The 20,222-nt window shown below is 40.5% G+C and overlaps 1 protein-coding gene across 3 annotated transcripts; it reads left to right on the top strand.

Moving 5' to 3' along the window:
• Window positions 1-3,189: 3,189 nt before the first annotated feature.
• On the top strand, window positions 3,190-17,381 carry TNFSF18 (TNF superfamily member 18). Of its 3 annotated transcripts, XM_079981780.1 has the most exons (5): window positions 3,190-3,348; window positions 4,444-4,514; window positions 6,262-6,353; window positions 15,437-15,467; window positions 16,279-17,381. In XM_079981780.1, the coding sequence occupies exons 1-5, from the start codon at window positions 3,320-3,322 to the stop codon at window positions 16,626-16,628; spliced, it is 573 nt and encodes a 190-aa protein (XP_079837906.1). In that variant the 5' UTR covers window positions 3,190-3,319; the 3' UTR covers window positions 16,629-17,381. The 3 variants fall into 3 exon arrangements, 2 of the variants coding, with proteins under 2 accessions (XP_079837906.1, XP_079837907.1); XR_013840040.1 differs by lacking the exons at window positions 4,444-4,514; window positions 6,262-6,353 and having other exon boundaries at window positions 16,279-16,381; XM_079981781.1 differs by lacking the exons at window positions 3,190-3,348; window positions 6,262-6,353 and having other exon boundaries at window positions 4,147-4,514.
• The last annotated feature ends 2,841 nt before the right edge of the window (window positions 17,382-20,222 follow it).

Genomic DNA, 20,222 nt, shown 5'->3' with positions numbered 1-20,222 from the left:
GTGTTTGATCCGTGGCTTTTTTCCTTGCCATATAAACTTTGTTAGGTCTGTTTTCCATTTTTTAAAACAATCATCTTTACCTATTATGGGAATCATTTGAAAAAGGAACAGGAGTTTTGGTAAGATATTCATTTTAATAGCCAAAATTCTACCCCAGAGTGTTAAATTCAATCTTGTCCAAATTTCCATTTCTCTTTTTGTTTCTTCCCAATTTTGTTTATAATTATCTTCAAACAAATTTATATTTTTCATTGTTATTTGGATTCCTAAATATTTTACTTTTTTACAATTTGTAATCCAAATTTTTCTACCAGTTCCTTTTTCTCTTGATCTCCCATGTTTTTTACCATTCTTTATTCAAAGCAAAACCTGAAACCCTTCCAAAGTTTTCCATTTTTTCTAGAGCCTTTGCTATGCTTTCCTTTGGATTTTCCACCATTAAGACTAAATCATCTGCAAATGCCTTTATTTTGTATATTTTCTCCCCTAGGGATATTCCATTTATTTCTTGATCCTGTCTGATTTCTTGATTTAGTATTTCCAAAACCAAAATGAATAATAATGGTGAAAGTGGGCACCCTTATCTGGTGCCCTTCTGTATTTTAAAATAATCAGTCGTGTCATTATTTATTATTATATTTGCTTCTTGTTGTTCATAAATTGCTTTTAGCCCTCTTGTAATTTGTCTCCCATGTCCATTTGGTCTAATAAAATTTTTAGAAATTTCCATGAAACTTTGTCAAACGCCTTTTCCGCGTCTACAAATACAAAGGCTAACTTCTTACTCGGTTTCATGTCTAAATACTCGATCATATTGATCACTGTTCTTATATTATCACTCATTTTCCTGCCCGGCAAGAACCCTGCCTGCTCTTTGTTTATACAATCCTGCAAAACTGTCTTTAATCTTGTTGCCAATATTTGTGCATAGATCTTGTAATCATTATTTAGTAATGATATTGGTCTATAATTGGTTATGAACTCTTTATTTCGTCCTTGTTTCGGGATTACTACTATGTGAGCCTGCTTCCAGGTATTGGGAATCTTCCCGACTTCTAGTACTCTATTTAAGAGTGTCATCATAGGTGATAATAGTGATTCCTCTAATTTTTTATAATGTATTGCTGTAAGACTATCTGGACCTGGAGATTTTCCCAGTTTCATCTTACTTATCGCTTGATGAAGCTCTGTCATGGTTATTGGGGAGTTTAGATCTTGAATCTTTTCTTTCTTAATTTTAGGTATATCCTTTCCACATAAATACTCTTTTATTTCATCCTCTGTCTCATTTCCTGCTTTATATAGCTTATTATAATATTTTATAAAGCACTTTGTTAACTTCCTCAGGATTATCTAAAGTTCTCCCTTCTTCCACTATTTTATCAATCAGTTTTTCCTTTTGTCTTTTTTTCAATTGCCAGGCTAGCATCTTTCTGGGTTTATTTGCGAATTCAAACAACCTTTGTTTCATCCATTTAATATTATCCTCAATAATATTATCCTCAATTTCACTATTTAATATTGCTGAAGCCTGGGTTTGTAATATTTTTAGTTTTTGGTTTATTAATTCGTTTTTTGGTTGTTTTAATAATTTTTCATTTATTCCTATTTCTTTCCGTAATTGTTCTAGTTTTTGCTCTCTGTTTCTTTTCCCTGTTGCACTTTGTTGTATGTAAAAGCCTCTTATGAAAGCTTTACTTGCATCCCATATTGTCCTGATGTCTGTATCCTGTTCTTTATTTAATTCAAAAAATTCTTTCATTAGTTCTTGCGCTTTTTTCACAATCTTTTCGTCATTTAATATTCTTTCATTAAGTCTCCATCTTTTATTAGTTTTCTTATATTCCTTTAATTCTAATGTGACTGTGTTGTGATCTGTAATAATTTTGGTCTGTATTTCTGCTTTTTAAATTTTAGTTGTTAAGTTATTTGATACCCATATGCCATCAATTCTGCCGGCTGATTTTTTTACTTCCGAGAAATGTGTATACTGTCTTTCTCCTGGGTTTTTATATCTCCATATGTCAATCTAATTTAAGCTTTCTACCATCTGAAAGAAGGTGTCTGGGAATCTGCCTTTTTAAATTTTCTTTCTCTCTGTGTCCTATCTAATTCTATTAATGTAACACTATTTAGGTCTCCCATCAAAATAATCTCCTCTTTTATAAATTCCAGTAAATTAGCTTCTACGTTTCTGAAAAATTCTGTTTTGTTACCATCCGGTGCATAAACTCCTACTATAATTAAATGTTCTTTACCTTTTGTTATTTTTGCCCCTAGTAATCTACCCTCATCATCCTTAAAGATATTTTTTGCGTCTAGTTTAGGGTTCATGGCTCCCATTCAGTCTTTTCTTTTTAAAATCCGCTCAAGGCATCAAGGCAAATGTCAAAACCAAACCTCTTGGAATAGCCCACACTTTTGGAAGTTGTGCTGCTCTTCTGTGCTTTTTTTGTCCTTAAGTCAGATTTTATGAGGTCTAAAAAGACCCAGAAACAACATACGGAAAACATAGCCAGTCAGTGATTTGATTAGCACTGCACAGAGATGACCCATAAAAAGAGAGTAAAACAGAGAGTGGTGATTCCACAGCAAACCCCTCAGGTGGTTTCTGGAAAGGGTTTAATATTGCAAACAGATCGTTCAAATATTGCAACTGGTCTACTGGCATTTTTTTAATTTTTCAATCAGAATCCCCCTAGAATGAATAAATACAGATTAGATTTTTTGAAAGGCACACAATGTTGTGTGGACCTTGCAAACAAACACACATGGAAAGAAGATTCTACCTAAACAAAAGAAGATTCCACCTAAACATTGGGAAGAACTTCCTGACAGTAAGAGCTGTTTGACAGTGGAATTTGCTGCCAAGGAGTGTGGTGGAGTCTCCTTCTTTGGAGGTCTTTAAGCAGAGGCTTGACAACCATATGTCAGGAGTGCTCTGATGGTGTTTCCTGCTTGGCAGGGGGTTGGACTCGATGGCCCTTGTGGTCTCTTCCAACTCTATGATTCTATGGATGAGGAGCACAGTTTTCACCACAAAGCCTTGTCTGGAAGGCAGCTGGCAGAGAATCCTGTGCCAGATGTCTGCCAAAGCAAGGCCCACCCCTTTCCGTTGGGCCGGCAGCTGGACAGGCAGCACATCTAAGCTGTGACGCTGAGCCTGGGCTACAGAGGGTGGGCAAAGAACCCATGGCAACTTCTGCTTTCATGTTACTTCTGTTTTTGCCCTTGGTTCAAGAAACTGTAAGTGGAAAACAAGGCTTGAGAAAAAGAGAAGAGAAGACAGGGAACTAAGGCAATGAAAGAGTGAGCAGAGATGGTGGCTCTGAAGAAACCCTGCAGTGTGTAAGATATGGGGGGCTGTATGCTGTGGGGCAGGTGGGGGGGTGTGAGGGAGACAGGTCCACATACCAAGTGATTAGAGGAGGACCTGGAGCAAAGTATGTGGTGGCCTAAAAAGAAAACAATGGCAGATGGGGACGTGGCAAATGATGGAATGAGGAGCCAAAGAGAAGCTAGGAATGGAGCAAAACGACACGGGGCTCAGAGACAGAAGGGATGGTGCAGCCTTGGCATGCAGGAAGGATCAGGCAGAGGAGAGCCAGTGGGGCAGACTGAAGGTTGCTGCCTTCAGAGGGGAACCCTGCCAGTTGCAACTTCTTCTTCTTCTTCTTCTTCTTCTTCTGCAGCATTTGCAGCCCTTAAGGAGGACAACAAGAATCAGGAAGCAGAGGCAGGGACTTGATTTCATATATAGATTTGAACCATTCAGATGGCTTGACTGCACATTCCTAATATTAAGTCAAAGCTTTTGAAACTCACGTAGTTCAGATACTTGGACTGTTTCACAAGGAAAACCAAAACTCCTGTACATATTGACCTTATGTCTCTTAAACTTTAGATAAAAATAAATTGCAGTACATTGTATTTCATTATGCAGTGCTAAGGTTACCAGACGTCCCCGTTTCCTGGGGACAGTCCCTGTATTTACAAATCAGTCCCTTGACAAAATCCAGTGAAGTTGAAAAGTGTCCCCAGATTCATTGAAAAAAATCTGGTAACCTTAACGTAAGCAGCTGATGTGATTGTCTTCCTCAGCAGCCCTCTCCTGTCCTTGGAGCAGTTTCATTTCACAGCCGTTTGAGCTTGAGGAGAGTTCCTCCTCCTACGTCAGTTTCGCTCAATGTGTCTCCTCTTCTACAGCCCAGACTGTGATGAAATACAAACTCCACCCCTTGTTAAAGAAGGTAACCTCCAAGCATATAAATATCTTTCTCATGGCTCAGGGCTACTAACTTCTGGAGACGTTTTTAAGGAGTTCCAGTAAGCACAGGCTGGCTGGAGCTTCTGCCATGGAGGCGCTGGCTTTCACAGAGGGCCCCAACCCTCACAGTGACCCCCAAACAGCAAGAAACTATAGGATTACCCTGTGTCTTGCAGCATTTTTGGTCATCTTGATGCTGGTTTTACTTCCATTTTCTATCGCCTGCATTCTTCTCCATCACAAACAGGTAAGCAGATAACAAACCTCTAGAGAAAGATTTATTTAAAACATTTTCCTCCTACTCTTCAGCTGAGAAAGCTTCCAGAGTGAGATCATTAACAAATAAGCCAGTCGCTGCCCTCAGGTTTACAACCACAAGACAGCAGAAAAGGCGAGGGGGGGGGGGAGGGGGCAAGCAAACAGGGGCTCCAGTTCTTGCAAGTTACAAAGTTCTTGCGAGGATCCCCTTGAGGGAGAAGTGCCCAGAGGAGTGAGTGCTAAGGGGGTGCCCCCCAATTCTCATCTATGATGCTGCTGCTGCAGCCCAATGAAACGACTGATGTTAGTATATCAATGATTTGTATTAATTAGTAGTTGTAACAATTTTATGTCTATGGTAACTTTATGGGAAATACAATACTGGAACTTTGCAGCATTGCTCTAGTGGAATTTTAAGGAAGAGCCAGTGCAAAATAGTTATTAGACTGCTGTGACTCAGGAGACCCCAGGTCATAAAGTCACGAAACATCTTTGGCGTGGATAAAATGGGGAAGGGGAGAAACCATACCTGCCCCCTAAAGCTCCTTGGGAGGTGGGATAGAAGAGGCATCAATGAATTTCTGCCCTGCAGCAGGGGGGTGCTTTTCTTCCCATGGCCCAGGTGTTACCGACAGGTGGTGTCTGAAGGAAAAGTGGGTGAAGCAACAGGTGTGGGTCTTACCTTCAGTGGCGAAGCAAGCCGCTCAGGCGCCTGGGGTGGCATGCCCAGGGGCAGGGCAGGCTGCCCATAGGGACAGGGCACACTGTGGAGCCTCCGGAGTCTGCCTGCCTCCTCCCACTCAGCCGTCCTGCAGCTGGGGGGGGGGGGAGCAGCGGGCAGACTGTTTGGGCAGTGCAGAGCCTGCACGCACCCAAGCCACCGTGTCTCTCTCAGGAGAGACGCGTGGCTCGGGCACACTGCAGGCCCCGTAGTGAGTGTTGCCTGGCATTTTGTCACCCCCCTCAGTGGTGACACCCAGGGCAGCCCACCTCCACCGCACCCCCTTCCTCCACCCCTGCTTACCTTTTCACAGCAGGCTCCCCTCCAGCCACTCAAGCATACTAGATGCCCCCACTGCTCTATCCTAGAACCGGGCAACAATGCCAACCAGGCAAAAAAAACCCCTCAGGTTGTCTGGAGAGTGTGGCCTGGCAAGAGGGTGTCAGGCCTGGAAAGAGTGTCAAGAGCCAGGTATAGGGGCCTGGAGGGAAATAGTTGGCCCCAGAACTGAGGTTCCCCATCTGTGCTCTATGAGATGTTATTTTTAGTTCCTCCTTGTCCATGGTCAGAGGAGCTGTGACAAAGCACTGTGGCTTCCACCAATAGCACAAATCACAGAATCATAGAATTATAGAGCTGGAAGAGCCCCTGAGGATCATCTAGTCCAACCCCTGCAATGCAGGAATATGCAGCTGTCCCATACAGGGATCGAACCTGCAACCTTGGCATTATCAGCACCAGACTCTGGCACACCCTGCTACCCTCCTCACGAGGTGCAGTTCCATGACAATTGTTCATCAGGTCAGGGTGGCGGGGGAAGTCAGCCAGTCAGAACTCTGAGTTCTTTAAGAAAAGTAGTCTATTATTTATATGGGTCTTATGAGGATTCAAGCAGAGGTACTGGCGTAAACGAGCATCCTCCCTCAAATCATTGCAAGCAGAATAATTATGTGCCTGGCTCAGGAATGAGGTTGAAATTCAATTTGGTTCACATTTGCCTGGTTTGCACTTTCAGAAACAATATGCAAAGTGAAATGGTCATCTGTCAAGATTCTCCCTTTGCCAGTTCTCCAGCCCAGCAATGTGTACAAAAATGCAAGCACAAAGGTAAAGCTTGCATCCTTATTCAAGTATATATAATAATGAAGATCGGAAGAAGAAGGAACTGATGACTCGTTACCTTTTTGCTTCATGAGGAACAATAGCTAAATACTGGGGGAAATTCAGTTTATGACTCTAGAATATGGGTACACTAGTCGCCAAAATTGTGGAAACATTTTGGAAAAAGTGTATTTCCAAGGTTTGATGGCTCATAACACCACTTCTTCTTTTTTAGTAATACCGTAAAATATCAATGGAATGAAGAATGTAATGTAACAAAGTTTGTTCAATTATCTGTATTCTATCAAAAGTTATAGCCAAAGAACCAGAAAAAGGAAGCACAACTTGCTTAGGTTGATATGCAGTAGCTTTCCTTCATTTGAATGTAGCCAATGAGCACGAGTGTTTAGAGAGCCAATCGGGTGTCATCTTGTTTTGGCAATGATTCAGTCAGGTCATGGTAGGATTCAGCTACTGATGGTATGTACTAGAGCTGAGAGGACATTGGTCAGTGTGTTGTGTGATTGCTATCAAGTTGGTTGGATTTTTTGTGTTCTTTCATTTAGTGAGCTTGTAAAACATAATAAATAACTTTAAAGAAATGGCGCAAAGAGTTGACTGGTCACCCAGAAAGTGAAGTAAAATAGTACTATTAAGTGAACAAAGCTAAAGTTATAAAGAAATTAGAAGAAAAAATGGTGGAAACTTAACCAAAGGTGGCATTTCTAATTTTTTGAAGAGGTATAAGGAGACTCAGTCACTACAAAATCAGACTGGTAAAGGCAGCAAAAGGTGCACAACAGCAAGTGATGATAGAGGAATTGAGAGACTGTGCCCACGTGACAGAAGAAAATCATCTGAGTGTATACAAGATGACATGGCGTGATGTGAAGTTGAGGGCAAGGACAGTTCAGTGCAGACTGCAGGAATATGGTCTAAATGCTAGAATTCCAAGGGAAAAGCCATTGCTATCTCTCAAACAAAGGTTGAAAAGGCTAAACTGGGCTAAACCCATGTTAACTGGACAGTGGAACAATAGGACAGTGTTATTTGGAGTGATGAGACCAAAATCTCTTTGCTCGGTCGTGAAATATGTGAGAAGAATTGCAGAAGATTTACATCTTTCTTTTATTAAGATAAAGGTAAAGGACTCCTGGATGGTTAAGTCCCATTGAATTTGACTCTGGGGTTGCGGCGCTCATCTCGCTTTCAGGCCAAGGGAGCCAGCATTTGTCCACAGACAGCTTTCTGGGTCATGCGGCCAGCAGGACTAAACTGCTTCTGGCACAACGGGACACCGTGATGGAAGCCAGAGTGCATGGAAATGCAGTTTACCTTCCCACCACAGCACAACTGTGTGAAAATGATTTTTGAATTTGCAATTACCTTCAACGGATTGATAAAAACAGAAGATGGAAATTATGGTTTCTAGCTAAAGGACAGCTTATTTGTCTTCGAAAGGAGATAAAACAAATACGTTTGGACATATGCTTGTTACAAATGGAAGAAAGCCAGATTTCCTCCATTTTGGGATGTGTCACAGTGGAAAAACACAGACATGAGAAAAGTGAAAGTGAAATGCCACGGACAGGAAAATAAACACCCAAACAGAAATATATTATATTGGTCTAACCTGCTTGCCAGACGAACTAACGAAGGATCAACATCAGATTGTCATATTGGAATTACCTGGACTAATTAAAGAGAAGCAGTACAAATATGAGATCATCACCACCCCCCGAACCTCAGAGCACGGGAAGTCAACCAAAGATTTATAATTTGGCATAAAATTCGGACTGTTTGTTAATTTTATAATTTGGAATGTTTTTAATGTGGTTTTAATTAGATTGTTAAAATGGAAAACTTAATAAATATTATTATATAAAAAATAAATAAAAAAAACAAATTCAGAGAAAGCTATTACTGTATTTTTCGCTCCATAGGACGTACCGGACCATAGGACGCACCTTGTTTTAGAGGGCGATAACAAGAAAAAAAAAATCTCCCCCTTTCTGCTCAGTGCCCCTTCAGCGAAGTGGCAGGAGGCGCTGCGCAGAGAGGGGGAGAATTCCCCTCCCCTTGTTCTCCCCCTCTAAAACAAGGTGCCCTTCAAGGTGTGTTCAGTTGCCTTCAGGCGGCTACCTTGGAAGCCTGGAGAGCGAGAGGGGTCGGTGCGCACCAACCCCTCTTGCTCTCCAGGCTTCAGGTTCCTTTCGACCTGCTCTTTGGGGCTGGCGGGGGGAAGCCCACCGCCAGCCCCAAAGAGCAGGTTGGGGAGCAGCGGAAAGGCACACAGCCTTCTGCTGCTCCCCGAGCTTGTGGGGCTGGCGGTGGGGGGAAGCAGGTTGGGGAGCAGCGGAAAGGCGCGAAACCTTCCTGCTGCTCCGCAAGCTTCTCGGGGCTGCCAGGGAAGCCCGGGGCTATGGCTTCTTTAGCCCCGTGCACCCTCTCCCGGCTGGAGAGGTGGCGCACGACTAAAGAGGAAGCCAAAACACCGAGCGGGATGCTTCCCGCTTGCTGTCTATGCTTCCTGCTCACTGTCTTGGCTTCTGCCATAGCCGCTCTCCAGCCGGGAGAGGCTGCCCGCGGCTATGGCAATACCCCCACCTCCCGCAAAAGCCCACAGGAGTCGCGCACCCTTTAAGGAGCGTGCAGCTTCTGTGGGCTTTTCTACGAGGAGGCAGAAGGGCAGAAAAGTCCCTTCTCCCTCCTGAGGAAAAGCCCGCAAGAGCCGCGCGGAGCTTGTGTGTGGCTTTTGGGGGCTTTTCCTGTCTGCCTCCCCCCTGCATTCACTCCATAGGACGCACACACATTTCCCCTTCATTTTTGGAGGGGAAAAAGTGCACCCTATAGAGTGAAAAATACAGTAATTAAAAATGTCTCTTATTAGTGAAAATAATATACAAAATGCATTGCATTGCATGTAATTGCATAGGAAAATGTCTATTAGGAGAAATTCGCACTAAGAAGCTGATCAATTCTCAAGATGACTTTTAAAAATTAATTCACAGACTGATGTGGAAATGATTGGATAAATGAGAAAGATACTTTTTATAATAATAATATTTGAATTATTATTATTTGTTTATGTATTTTAATAATCTTTATTAGTATTCCACATAAACACATATACATAGATAACAAGTCATACAAAGCAAAAGTAACGAAAGTAAAGAAAGTAAAGAAAAAAGAAAGAAAGGAAAATACAATATATTACAATTAAGTAACAAGTTAAAATGTAAAACTTCCAATCATTCTCATTATACTACTTATATTGTCTATGTTTTCTCGCACAGATTTATATTATTTCACATTATTTTTATATATTCCGATAAGATATCTGATACACTTTTTGCTTACAAGTATCAATCTAGTTCTGCAAGTATGTTGTTGTTTGTACAATACAATTTTAAATATTCCTTAAATATTTTCCATTCTGCATATACTTTCTGGTTTGAAACTCCTCTGACTCTTCCCGTCAGTTTTGCTAGTTGCAGGTACTCTGTCATAAGAGTCTGCCACTCTGTTATCGCTGGTAGTGTTTCATTTTTCCAGTTTCTTGACACTATTATTCTAGCTGCTGTGATTGCATCCATAAACAATGGTCTTATACTTTTTAAAAATTCTATTGGTAGTATACCTAATAGGAAGATCTCTAGGGGTTTTTTAAAATGTAAATTTAAATAACTTTTTCAGTTCGCTGTAGATGTTGTTCCAAAATTCAGGGATAACCAGACAGTTCCACCACATATGAAAATATGACTCTATGTCCTTTTTGCATCTCCAGTATGTTGGCGACCTGCCTTTATACATTTTAGCGAGTTTTAAAGGGGTGTGATGCCATCTGTATAACATCTTCATAGTGTTTTCCCTGAGGTAGCATGCCCTGAATTTAATATCTGTCCTCCACAATCTTTCCCATTGTTCCATGTAGGTATTGTATCCAAGGTTCTGCACCCACCTTACCATTACTAGTTTAACTTCTTCCTCTTTTACTTCCCATTCTAATAAGTAGTCATAAATTCGTGAAATGTGTTTTCCTTTATTGTGGGTTAACTCTTTTTCAAATTTGGATGTTTCTTTTGCAAAACCTTCTTTCTTATCTATACACAATCCTTGGTTTAACTGAAAATATTGGAGCCAGTTTGACAGGTGGCTTTTGATTTCATCATATTTCTTCAAAATTGGCTCATCTTTATCTGCTTCTAGTAATAATCGGTACGTGGGCAACTCTCTTTTCATATTCCTCTTTTTAACTGCTATGACTTCTGCGGGTGAGGTCCACATTGGTATCTTTGGCTTCAGTAATCCTTTATATTTAATCCATATATTATAAAATGATTTTCTTATCACATGGCTCAAAAACCCCTTGTGGACCTTCACTTTTTCATATATTAAGTAAGCGTGCCATCTGTACCGATTGTCGTGGCCTTCAAGATCTAACACATTGGTATCTTTTAAAGTGAGCCATTCTTTTAGCCATACCAATCCTGCAGTTGCATGGTATAATTCTAGGTCTGGAAGCGCAAAGTCTCCTCTCTCTTTTTTATCTATTAGTAATTTGTGTTTAATTCTCGGTTTCTTGCTATTTCCTTTTTCCATTCTTGGAAACATTTCAATCTTCCCAGGATTGGTATTGTTTGGAACAAAAAAACCATTCTGGGAAGAATATTCATTTTCACTGCTGAGATTCTTCCCCAAAGATATTTTTTAAAAAAGATCTTTCTTGTAATTCTCTTTTCTCTTGCTGTGTTAAGTTTTTGGTCATTATTCTTCCATATTTTATTTCATTGTTGTTTAGTCATTTAGTCGTGTCCAACTCTTCGTGACCCCATGGACCAGAGCACGCCAGGCACTCCTGTCTTCCACTGCCTCCCACAGTTTGGTCAAAATCATGCTGGTAGCTACGAGAACACTGTCCCACCATCTCGTCCTCTGTCGTCCCCTTCTCCTTGTGCCCTCCATCTTTCCCAGCATCAGGGTCTTTTCCAGGGAGTCTTCTCTTCTCCTGAGGTGGCCAAAGTATTGGAGCCTCAGCTTCAGGATCTGTCTTTCCAGTGAGCACTCAGGGCTGATTTCCTTAAGAATGGATAGGTTTGATCTTCTTGTAGTCTATGGGACGCTCAAGAGTCTCCTCCAGCATCATAATTCATATTTTACTAATTAGGTCTATAGCTGCTGGTATGCTTTGTTTCAGATCTTGTGTTGTTACAATTAGATCATCAGCGAATGCTCTAACTTTATAAGACTTTTCCCCAATCACTATTCCTTTTGTATTTTCGTCTTTCCTGATATTTTGTAAAAGTGGTTCTAGGGCTAATATAAATAACAGAGATGACAAAGGGCATCCCTGTTTTGTCCCTTTTGCGATGGGGATATTATCTGTAAGGTTGCCACTTATAAGAAGTCTAGCTCTTTGTTGGTGATATATTGCTTCAATTCCATTTCTAAATTTTGTTCCTAGTTCCATTATTTCTATCTGTTTTTTCATAAAATGCCAGGAGACATTGTTGAATGCCTTTTCCATACTGAGTAATAACAAGGCTGCCTTTTTATCACTTTTAGCTTCTAGATATTCCAAAATATCAGCAATGTTTCTGGTATTTCCTGAAATTTGCCTTCCTGGGAGAAACCCCGTCTGGTTTGGGTGAATGATTCCTCTGATAGCTTCTTTAAGCCTGCTTGCCAATATATTGGCAAAGAGTTTATAATCACAGTTTAATAGTGATATTGGCCTGGTATTAGTGTTACATAGGCTTCTTTCCATGAGTTGGGGATTTTCCCTCGATTAAGGGTGTTATTCATTATTTTGGTTAGTGGTATTAAAATCTCTTCCTTTTTTTTATAGAATTCCACTGGGAGACCATCTGGGCCTGGTGTTTTCCCTGTTTTAGCCTTCTTGATTGCATTCCTGATTTCTAATGTTGATATCGGAGCATTAAACATTTGGACTTTCTCTTTTTTAACCTCTGGGGTTTTCTGTTGGGTTACGTAATCTTCTAATTCTTCCCCTATGTCTACATTTTTAAAATACAAATCTTCATAATATGTAAGAAATTTTTGTAATATTATTTTGGGATCACCTATTTTTATTCTGTTGATTTGTTTTTCCTTTTTCCTTTTTTGAGTTGTTTATGTGCAAATTCAAAATTGTTCTGTTTAAACATTTTCAGATTCCATTCAATTTCTTGTTCTATTTTCGACTTGTATTCTGCCTGTAATAATTTTATTTTTTTTCCTATTTTTTCATTGTTTAGTTGCTTATTCAGCTCTTTTTCTTTTTCCTTTATTTCTTCTAACAATCCCATTTTCTCTTTATCACTTTCTTTTCTTTGTAAGGCATTTTGTTTTATAAAGTATCCCCCAATAACCGCCTTGCCAGTGTCCCATATTGTTCTAACGTCACTCACTTGTTTATTATTTAATTCAAATTATTCCTTCAATGTATTTTTAGTACCCTCTACTATTTTTTCCTCTTTCAGTAAAGATTCATTCAATTTCCATCTCCTTGTTCCTGTTCTCCAATCTGATTTTATTCTTAATAAGACCGGGTTATGGTCTGAAATTGTTTTTGGTATAATCTGTGACTCCTCAATCCTTTTAAGCATATCTATGGAAACCCAGTCTATCCTGCTAGCCGATTTATTTGGTTTGAAAAAATACGTATATTATCTCTCTAAAAGGTAAAGGTACCCCTGCCCGTACAGGCCAGTCTTGACAGACTCTAGGGTTGTGCACTCATCTCACTCTAGAGGCCGGGAGCCAGCGCTGTCTGCAGACACTTCCGGGTCACATGGCCAGCATGACAAGCTGCATCTGGCGAGCCAGCGCAGCACACAGAATGCCGTTTACCTTCCCGCTGGTAAGCGGTCCCTATTTATCTACTTGCACCCGGGGGTGCTTTCGAACTGCTACGTTGGCAGGCGCTGGGACCGAACGACGGGAGCGCACCCCGCCGCGGGGATTCGAACCGCCGACCATGTGATCGGCAGGTCCTAGGGGCTGAGGTTTAACCCACAGTGCCACCCGCGTCCCATTATCTCTCTAGCCCATGCTTATCTCTCCAAGAGTCTTTTAAGTCAAAGCTTTCAGTCATATTCACAAAGCTAGACTGTAATTTCCCCTGTCCTTTATTCCCTCCAGATCTGTCTAGTTGTGGGATTATTACCCCATTAAAGTCTCCGAGTAGTAATACTTTATCTTCCGGCTAATCGAACAGCTTTGTTTCTATTTTTTAAAAAAATAATATTTATTACTTTTAAAACTTACAAAAAGGAAAGAGAAGAAAAGAGACAAAAAGAAAAAAAACAGCAAGAAAAGAAAAAAACAATACAATACAATATATAAACAATACAAAACACAACATTAACCTAGACAAAACAAAACAAAAACAATTTAAAAACATACATTATACAATTTCAGTAGTCTATCTTTCATACCCTTGTTTCATCGACCTCCTCTCACCTCCCTTTTTGTATTCCACTTCTATTAATTGTTTCAGCAATTCCTTTCCATCTTTCTCTATTTTCTGTCATATAAATATCTTAACTTATTTTTACCCTTATTTTCCATTAATACTATAATGCTTATTTATGCTTAACTCCTTATAACATTTCAACTAAAGCCATAAAATTTCATTCCAACATTTTTCTAACACTCAGTAATTTTACAATATTTCTATTTCTGAAAATAAACTTTAAAACTTTTTCCAATCTTCTTCCACCATCTCTTCTTCCTGGTCTCAGATACTGCCAGTCATTCGTCGATTCCAAATAGTCCATCAACCTGGTGATCTTCTGTCCGAGGCTCTTAACTCTTTTCCAAGTCCCTTCTGCAGGTCTTCTTCATATTTATACATGCACTTTACTTTATCTTCTACTGATCTTGTTCTTATTTTCCTTCCTTTGATACTGAAGAGCAGATCTCGGGGAAGCTCCAACCTAGCAATGCTTTTATTTCTACTTGACAGGTCAACCAAATCTCCATGGTTAAATCTAAAATCCATAAGGTATTTCAGGACATGTTTCAAAATTCCTCCAAATCCAAAGGCCCCCACAGCTCCAATCTCCTCGCGACCCAAGTCCAAATCCCCAAAGTCAGTAAATCCCTGCATTTAGAAACAGCTTTGTTTCTAAGTTCTTGAAAAAAGATGCTTTTTTCTCATTGGGAGCATACACCCCTACTATAATAATTTATAGTATTATTATTATTATTATTATTATTATTATTATTATATTTGAATTTATACCCCTCCTTTTTCCCTGACAGGGACTCAAGGCAGCTTATGGACAAGCTTGCTCATCCTTCCTTCCCTCTGTGGCTGGGTACCCCCATCCCAAAGGGGACACAATTCAGCTTAGTGGCCAAGGGAGGGGGGAGGGTAGCAGGTGGCAGCAGCAGCTCTTTTGGGGAGGGGGAGGCCTGCTGGGGCTTCCCCTGATTACAGTGAAATGCTGCTCCCAAGATGGAACATGGTCTGCTGGCAGCTCCTTTTCCCACTGGAGTTGTTGCGCTGCTACAACTCATGAGTGCTGGCTCTCCGTGATATTCATGCTGGCAGCATCTTCACAAACATCCGAGGAGGAGAGGCCTGCTGGGCTTCTCCCACCATCAGATGAGTTTCTGCTTGCCCCCGATACTCTGCCCTGGAACCCGAGATGAGTTTCTCTTCTTGGAGATGGGATAATGGGCAGCAGATAGAATTTTCAATCATTATATGTAAAACCTGCAAGGGTTTGGGGGCATTGGAACAAGCCTGATTCCTCTTCAGGTGAGTCTAAGCCTGTTTGCCCATCTCCATTTGCCACTAATACCAAGTACTGTTTACAAAAGATGAATTACGCTTTCGTTAGCTAGGAGCTGCTTTTATCTGAGAGCGAGAAACAGTTTGAATGCCGTGTTTGCAGATTTTCTCTCCCCCCCCCCCCCGGAAGTCAAGTAGCATTTTAGCCCCACAGCAACATGTGAGGTAGGTTAGGCTGAGAGACTGCGATTTTGTGGCCAAATAGAGATTGGACCTGGGTGCCCCCGTATGAAAGGAATCCTTGAGTAATTACATAGTGAATTCCCAACTTTTCTTTTCTCCACAGTCACCCAAGACTTGCTGGATTCATGGATCTTGTAAGTACTCAGATCTGCTTGATATATATTTTTAATTACCATCTTTTATTTATTTAAGATACTTCTATACTTCTTTTCATCAAATATGTCTCAGGGTAGTTAAAATGATGAAGGACAATTCTACCATTGTGATTACTATTCATCCATCCATTCAGTTTCATAATGGGATTGAGGAAAGCTGATTATTTCTTGAAGTTTCCTCTGCCCCCTTCACTGGTGCTGCCTATGCAAAAGCAAGGCATAAGGACTAATTCTGCACACACACAGGATCTGAGTGTGAGGTTGACTCAAAGTCTCTCTCATACTGAATGGACATGAGGGAGTTGCAGGGCTGTTGCTGCACTGTCCTAACCACCCCCAGCTGTACATGTTAGCCAGGCACCTCCTCCCTTGTGCGATGGGGCTCTACATGCATACAGAAGCATTGGTACTGAACTTCTCCACATCCAATTAGCCAGGATCCCTCCCCTCATGTGCAGGAACTCTTTACACATACATCAGCGTGTTGGGCAATTGTCACATGGTTTGCAGAAGTAAAAAAAACCTAAAACAGCTAGGGGGCCCTGCCTCCCCCCAAAAAAATAGCTCAGTGAAGGCTGAGCTTCCTCAGTAGCCACAGAATGCAGAAAGCTAGTTGGAAAAGAAACGTGGAAGTATCTAGGAGACAGAGATGACTGGTTAGAACACTGGAAAGGAGGCCTAGGAAGTGAGACTGTCGGATACCATTTTGCTGCACATAATAGTACAACAACAATAACCATTTTTTGTACTTTGTTTTTGGTGTTCTTCTCCCCTGGTTTATGCCTGCAAGCTCCAGTCCCTTCTGACAAGACTATCCATTGGGAATGGAAACCCATTTGCCCTGGCTCTGCACTGACTGCAAGTCCCTCCTCACTGGAAATCTTGGAAAGTGGGATGTATTTTGTCTATGCTTATGTAGCCCTTACGGAGGAGGCCTCGACTGAACATCGCTTTTCTGTTTACCTGATGGCCGACTCTCAAGTTCACAGTGTTTTCCAAGGGCCCAATGCTATGCTTGCATTTATAAACATGGGAAGGCCATATTTCCTGAAAAATGGAATAAAGTTGCACTTGGACATTAATGAAGGACTCACACATATTGACAGCAATAGAACATACTGGGGGATTTTAAAAATTTAACAAAGGCATCAACCTGTGTCAGCTTTTACTAAGTTGAAAGAACTTGCAGAAGTAATTCCTGAGGGGGATTCTGGATTTCTCAGCACTACACCAAGGCGTTTGCCCATGTTCCTGGAGGTCGGCTGGTTGCCCAGTCTTTGCCTTACATTTTCCAAGACCATATGCTTTGGCTTTGCTTCACTCCAGCCAACAGGCAGACTAGATCTTTTTGCACAAAGGAAGCAGAAACTGCAATACCTTGACTCATCCAAGACACATTTGCACCATTTAATTGAATATCCTGCCTAAACCAAAGATGGATGGAAGGTGAACCTAGATGTACTGGTAGATTTCTGGGTAATGTGCAGTAAATTTGCAAGAATCTCTGACTCCCAATTGTCTAACAGTCACAACAACTAAAAAGCCCCCACCCCCAAATTTAGGTTGCTGACAGATAACATTGTGGGGAGGGAACCAGAAGGGGATTTTTGTTTGAAAGAACTTGTGAATAAACTTGTGATCACTATCATAACTAGCCTCACGAATTCCTGAACTGAGCATATCCTTAGAGGTATTCCCTTCATTTAATTATTCGTATATATATCTGCCTATCTTTTTAGGATAAAAAAAACTGACTTGAATGTCATTGGGCTTCTTCACACTTGCCTTTTGCCTGACTCTTTTCAGGCAGAGATATGTGCTTTTTTTGTAAATAATTTTTTATTACTTTTTGACAGTTACATTTTCACAAATAAAAGCAGTAATTAGCTCACATTTCTACCAGATCTAAATTTATACAAGTACCTTCTCTTTGAGATTTTTTAAATCTCTGGACATCCCCCCCATACCCACTTCTGGTTCCTTATATTAACCCAATTCTTCTGCATTTCCATACTTACACTTTTCCAATTATTATTTCCCTTAATTTTATCTAATTTTCTACTAGTTGCAAGCATTTACTTAAAATCCTGCCAATGTATCAACTTGTTTACAGTATTATTTGCACATAAACAATAAACGATTCCCACTCTATTTTAAGCTTTTCGTTCTCATAGTCTCTGAGCTTTGCCATTAATTTTGCCACTTCTGCATAGTCCATTAGCTTGATTCGCCATTCTTCTTTCGTTGGTGTCTTTTCTTCCTTCTATCCTTGGGCTAACAATATTTGTGCGGCTGTTGTAGCATACATAAATATTTTCTTCTGTTCTTTAAGAAGTTCAGTTCCTATCTGTTAAGTTGTGGGTGAACATATCAGACGACACAGCAATTCTTCAGACAGCTCTTGTTTATTCACAGGCCAGAACAGAACAGGGCTGAAGCCAACCTGCTTATATAGAGCTCAACTACATGGCAACAGTAACAACTTTCTGTAACTATCCAATCGTCACTTTCAATTCCTTATTTGCATATGCGGACCTGAGTGAAAGCTATCTAGAGTATCCCCCTGCTGGCCCAGGGTGAGAACTTCAGTACATAACACTATCAATCCTAGTAAGAAAGTTTCTGGGTTTTTAACAAAAGTTATTTTAAACATTTTCTTCAACTCATTATAGAACATTTCCCAGAAGCTTTTAATAACCTTACATTCCCACCACATATGATAGAACGTACTGTTGGGATACTGCCAGGGAGACAAAGGCCATCATGCCCCCACGCCGTCTCCAGACGATCCATCAACCTCCTGTAGAAACGCAGTTTCAGTCCATTAGCGACACAAGCCTCAGAAACATCTTTCCACATTCCAAGGACTGTGCACGCCCTTTGCAGAGTTCGCACAACGAAAGATGCACTCAGGAGAGCATTATTTACAACTTTATTCAGCGTTGGTCAGAACAAAGAAAAAAACATGACTGCCTGCTTCGATGTCCAGGCACAGAGAGAGGAAACAAAAGCTATATACAAAAAACAGAAACATCCTGTGAACAGGAAATATGCAGGCTGTGACACAACAACCTGCTCCCTTTTAAGGTGGAACGGAAATATCCTAACACGTACCCTTCCTTTTCTCTACATTTCCAGCACTTATTAGATCTCATTTTAGCAAGTTTTACTGGAGTTAGGTACCATTGGTACATCATTTTCATATGGTTCTTTTTAAGTGTGAAACATGAAGTAAATTTCAAATCCGTCCTCCAAAGCCTCTCTCCCCCCCCCCCTCATTTTCAATAACTAAAATCCAATATAAACCACATTTTATCAATCTCAAATTACAATTCAAATTCAAATATATCTCAATTTTATATATTTGAGCCAATTATATATTTTGTGTTGCCTCCCGTGTGCTAGGTTTCAAGGTGAGTTGCCTTTATTTCAACCTGCTTCCGAAGTCTTAATGAATCCAATTACATTCAGTTTTGATCTTAATCCCTTATCAGTAGCTACAGATTTTTTTGACTTCCATTCATGTTGGCACATTTAATAAATTTTATTTCTGCAAGAGGAGTTTTGTATCCCATATATTTCCTGTGTGTGATGTTTATCTTGTCCATGTTGTTTCTTCATTCTTCCTGTTCTCCATTATATCCTGCACAGCATTGCTACTTCCACTCTTTTGCTCTTTCTTTTCCTTTGTTCCCAGAGAATGAAGCTGTAATTTCAACTGCATCACATGCCATCTTTTTTCTTTTTCTTTTTGTTATTGTTTGAGTCTAGATAGAGAGTAATCTGGCATCCTGCCAAAGCTTTAGCAAGACTCCCAAATCTATAAAAATGTATTGGACACAACTTGAACAGCTAACAATTTACAATGCAAATGATCAAATATTTATATGTAAAACAAGGTTAAGGTAAGGGACCTGTGGCTCTCAGGATGGTGTTGGACTCCAAGTCCCATTATCCATGACCATGTTTGCTGGGGGTGATGGGAATTTAAGTCCAACATCCTCTGGAGGGTCACAGATCCTTGTTGTTGAAGGAGCATTGAACGCAGGGGCTCCCAGAGTGTGGAGTGAGCTTCATTCAGGTAGTCTGCAATGACACCTCTATTAAGAAAAAAACAACACCCCCAAACTTTAGCATCTAATAGTGCATTACAAGTGCTAAACAACAGGTGGAAAAATACATAGCTAAGTGTTCTGCCAAAACCCTCGGGAATTTTCAAGTGGTGGAGTTTGGGAACTATTGATTTAATGGATGGTAGATTCTGCCTGAGGCAAAAACAAATGATGGTATAAATAAGGCAAAGAGACAGGTCTCTCCATTTTTATTTTTATTTTAATATTTTATTAAGGATTTTCTTCTTTTACAGAAGTAAGTGTAATGCCTCGTATTTTTTTCCATGTAACATTTTTACAAATCCATTTCATTTGTTGAGGCATTAGGGGGGAAAGAAAAAAAAGGGGGGTGGAGGGAGGGAAGATGGATGGGGGTGGGGTTGGGTGGCAATGTTTCTATTATGCTTAATGTATGTAGAGTTTGGTGTCAGCGTTGCTTGTGTTGTTCACTTGTGTTCCTTTGGTGGTGAGAGAGGTTGGGGTTGGCCCAGGGTGTGATTGTTTGTTTGTGATTGGCTGTGGTGATCTTTGTTTTTGTGTGTGAGTGAGGTGGGTGGGTGTTTTGGATCAGGTTAGCCATATTGATTTGTATGCTGTTGGTGGATTTTTGTCAATGTCTTTT

The sequence above is a fragment of the Podarcis cretensis genome, assembly GCF_951804945.1.
Source record: "Podarcis cretensis genome assembly, chromosome: 6".
NCBI lineage: Eukaryota > Metazoa > Chordata > Lepidosauria > Squamata > Lacertidae > Podarcis > Podarcis cretensis.
This window is presented reverse-complemented; position numbering and strand designations above follow the sequence as displayed.

Excerpts from the sequence above, each read along its gene's own strand:
- TNFSF18 (XM_079981780.1), top strand. The coding sequence starts at position 3,320 with ATGGTGGCTCTGAAGAAACCCTGCAGTGT. Across the intron at positions 4,515-6,261 it reads TTCTTCTCCATCACAAACAG|AAACAATATGCAAAGTGAAA; the intron begins GTAAGCAGATAA and ends TTGCACTTTCAG. Across the intron at positions 6,354-15,436 it reads ACAAAAATGCAAGCACAAAG|TCACCCAAGACTTGCTGGAT; the intron begins GTAAAGCTTGCA and ends TTTTCTCCACAG.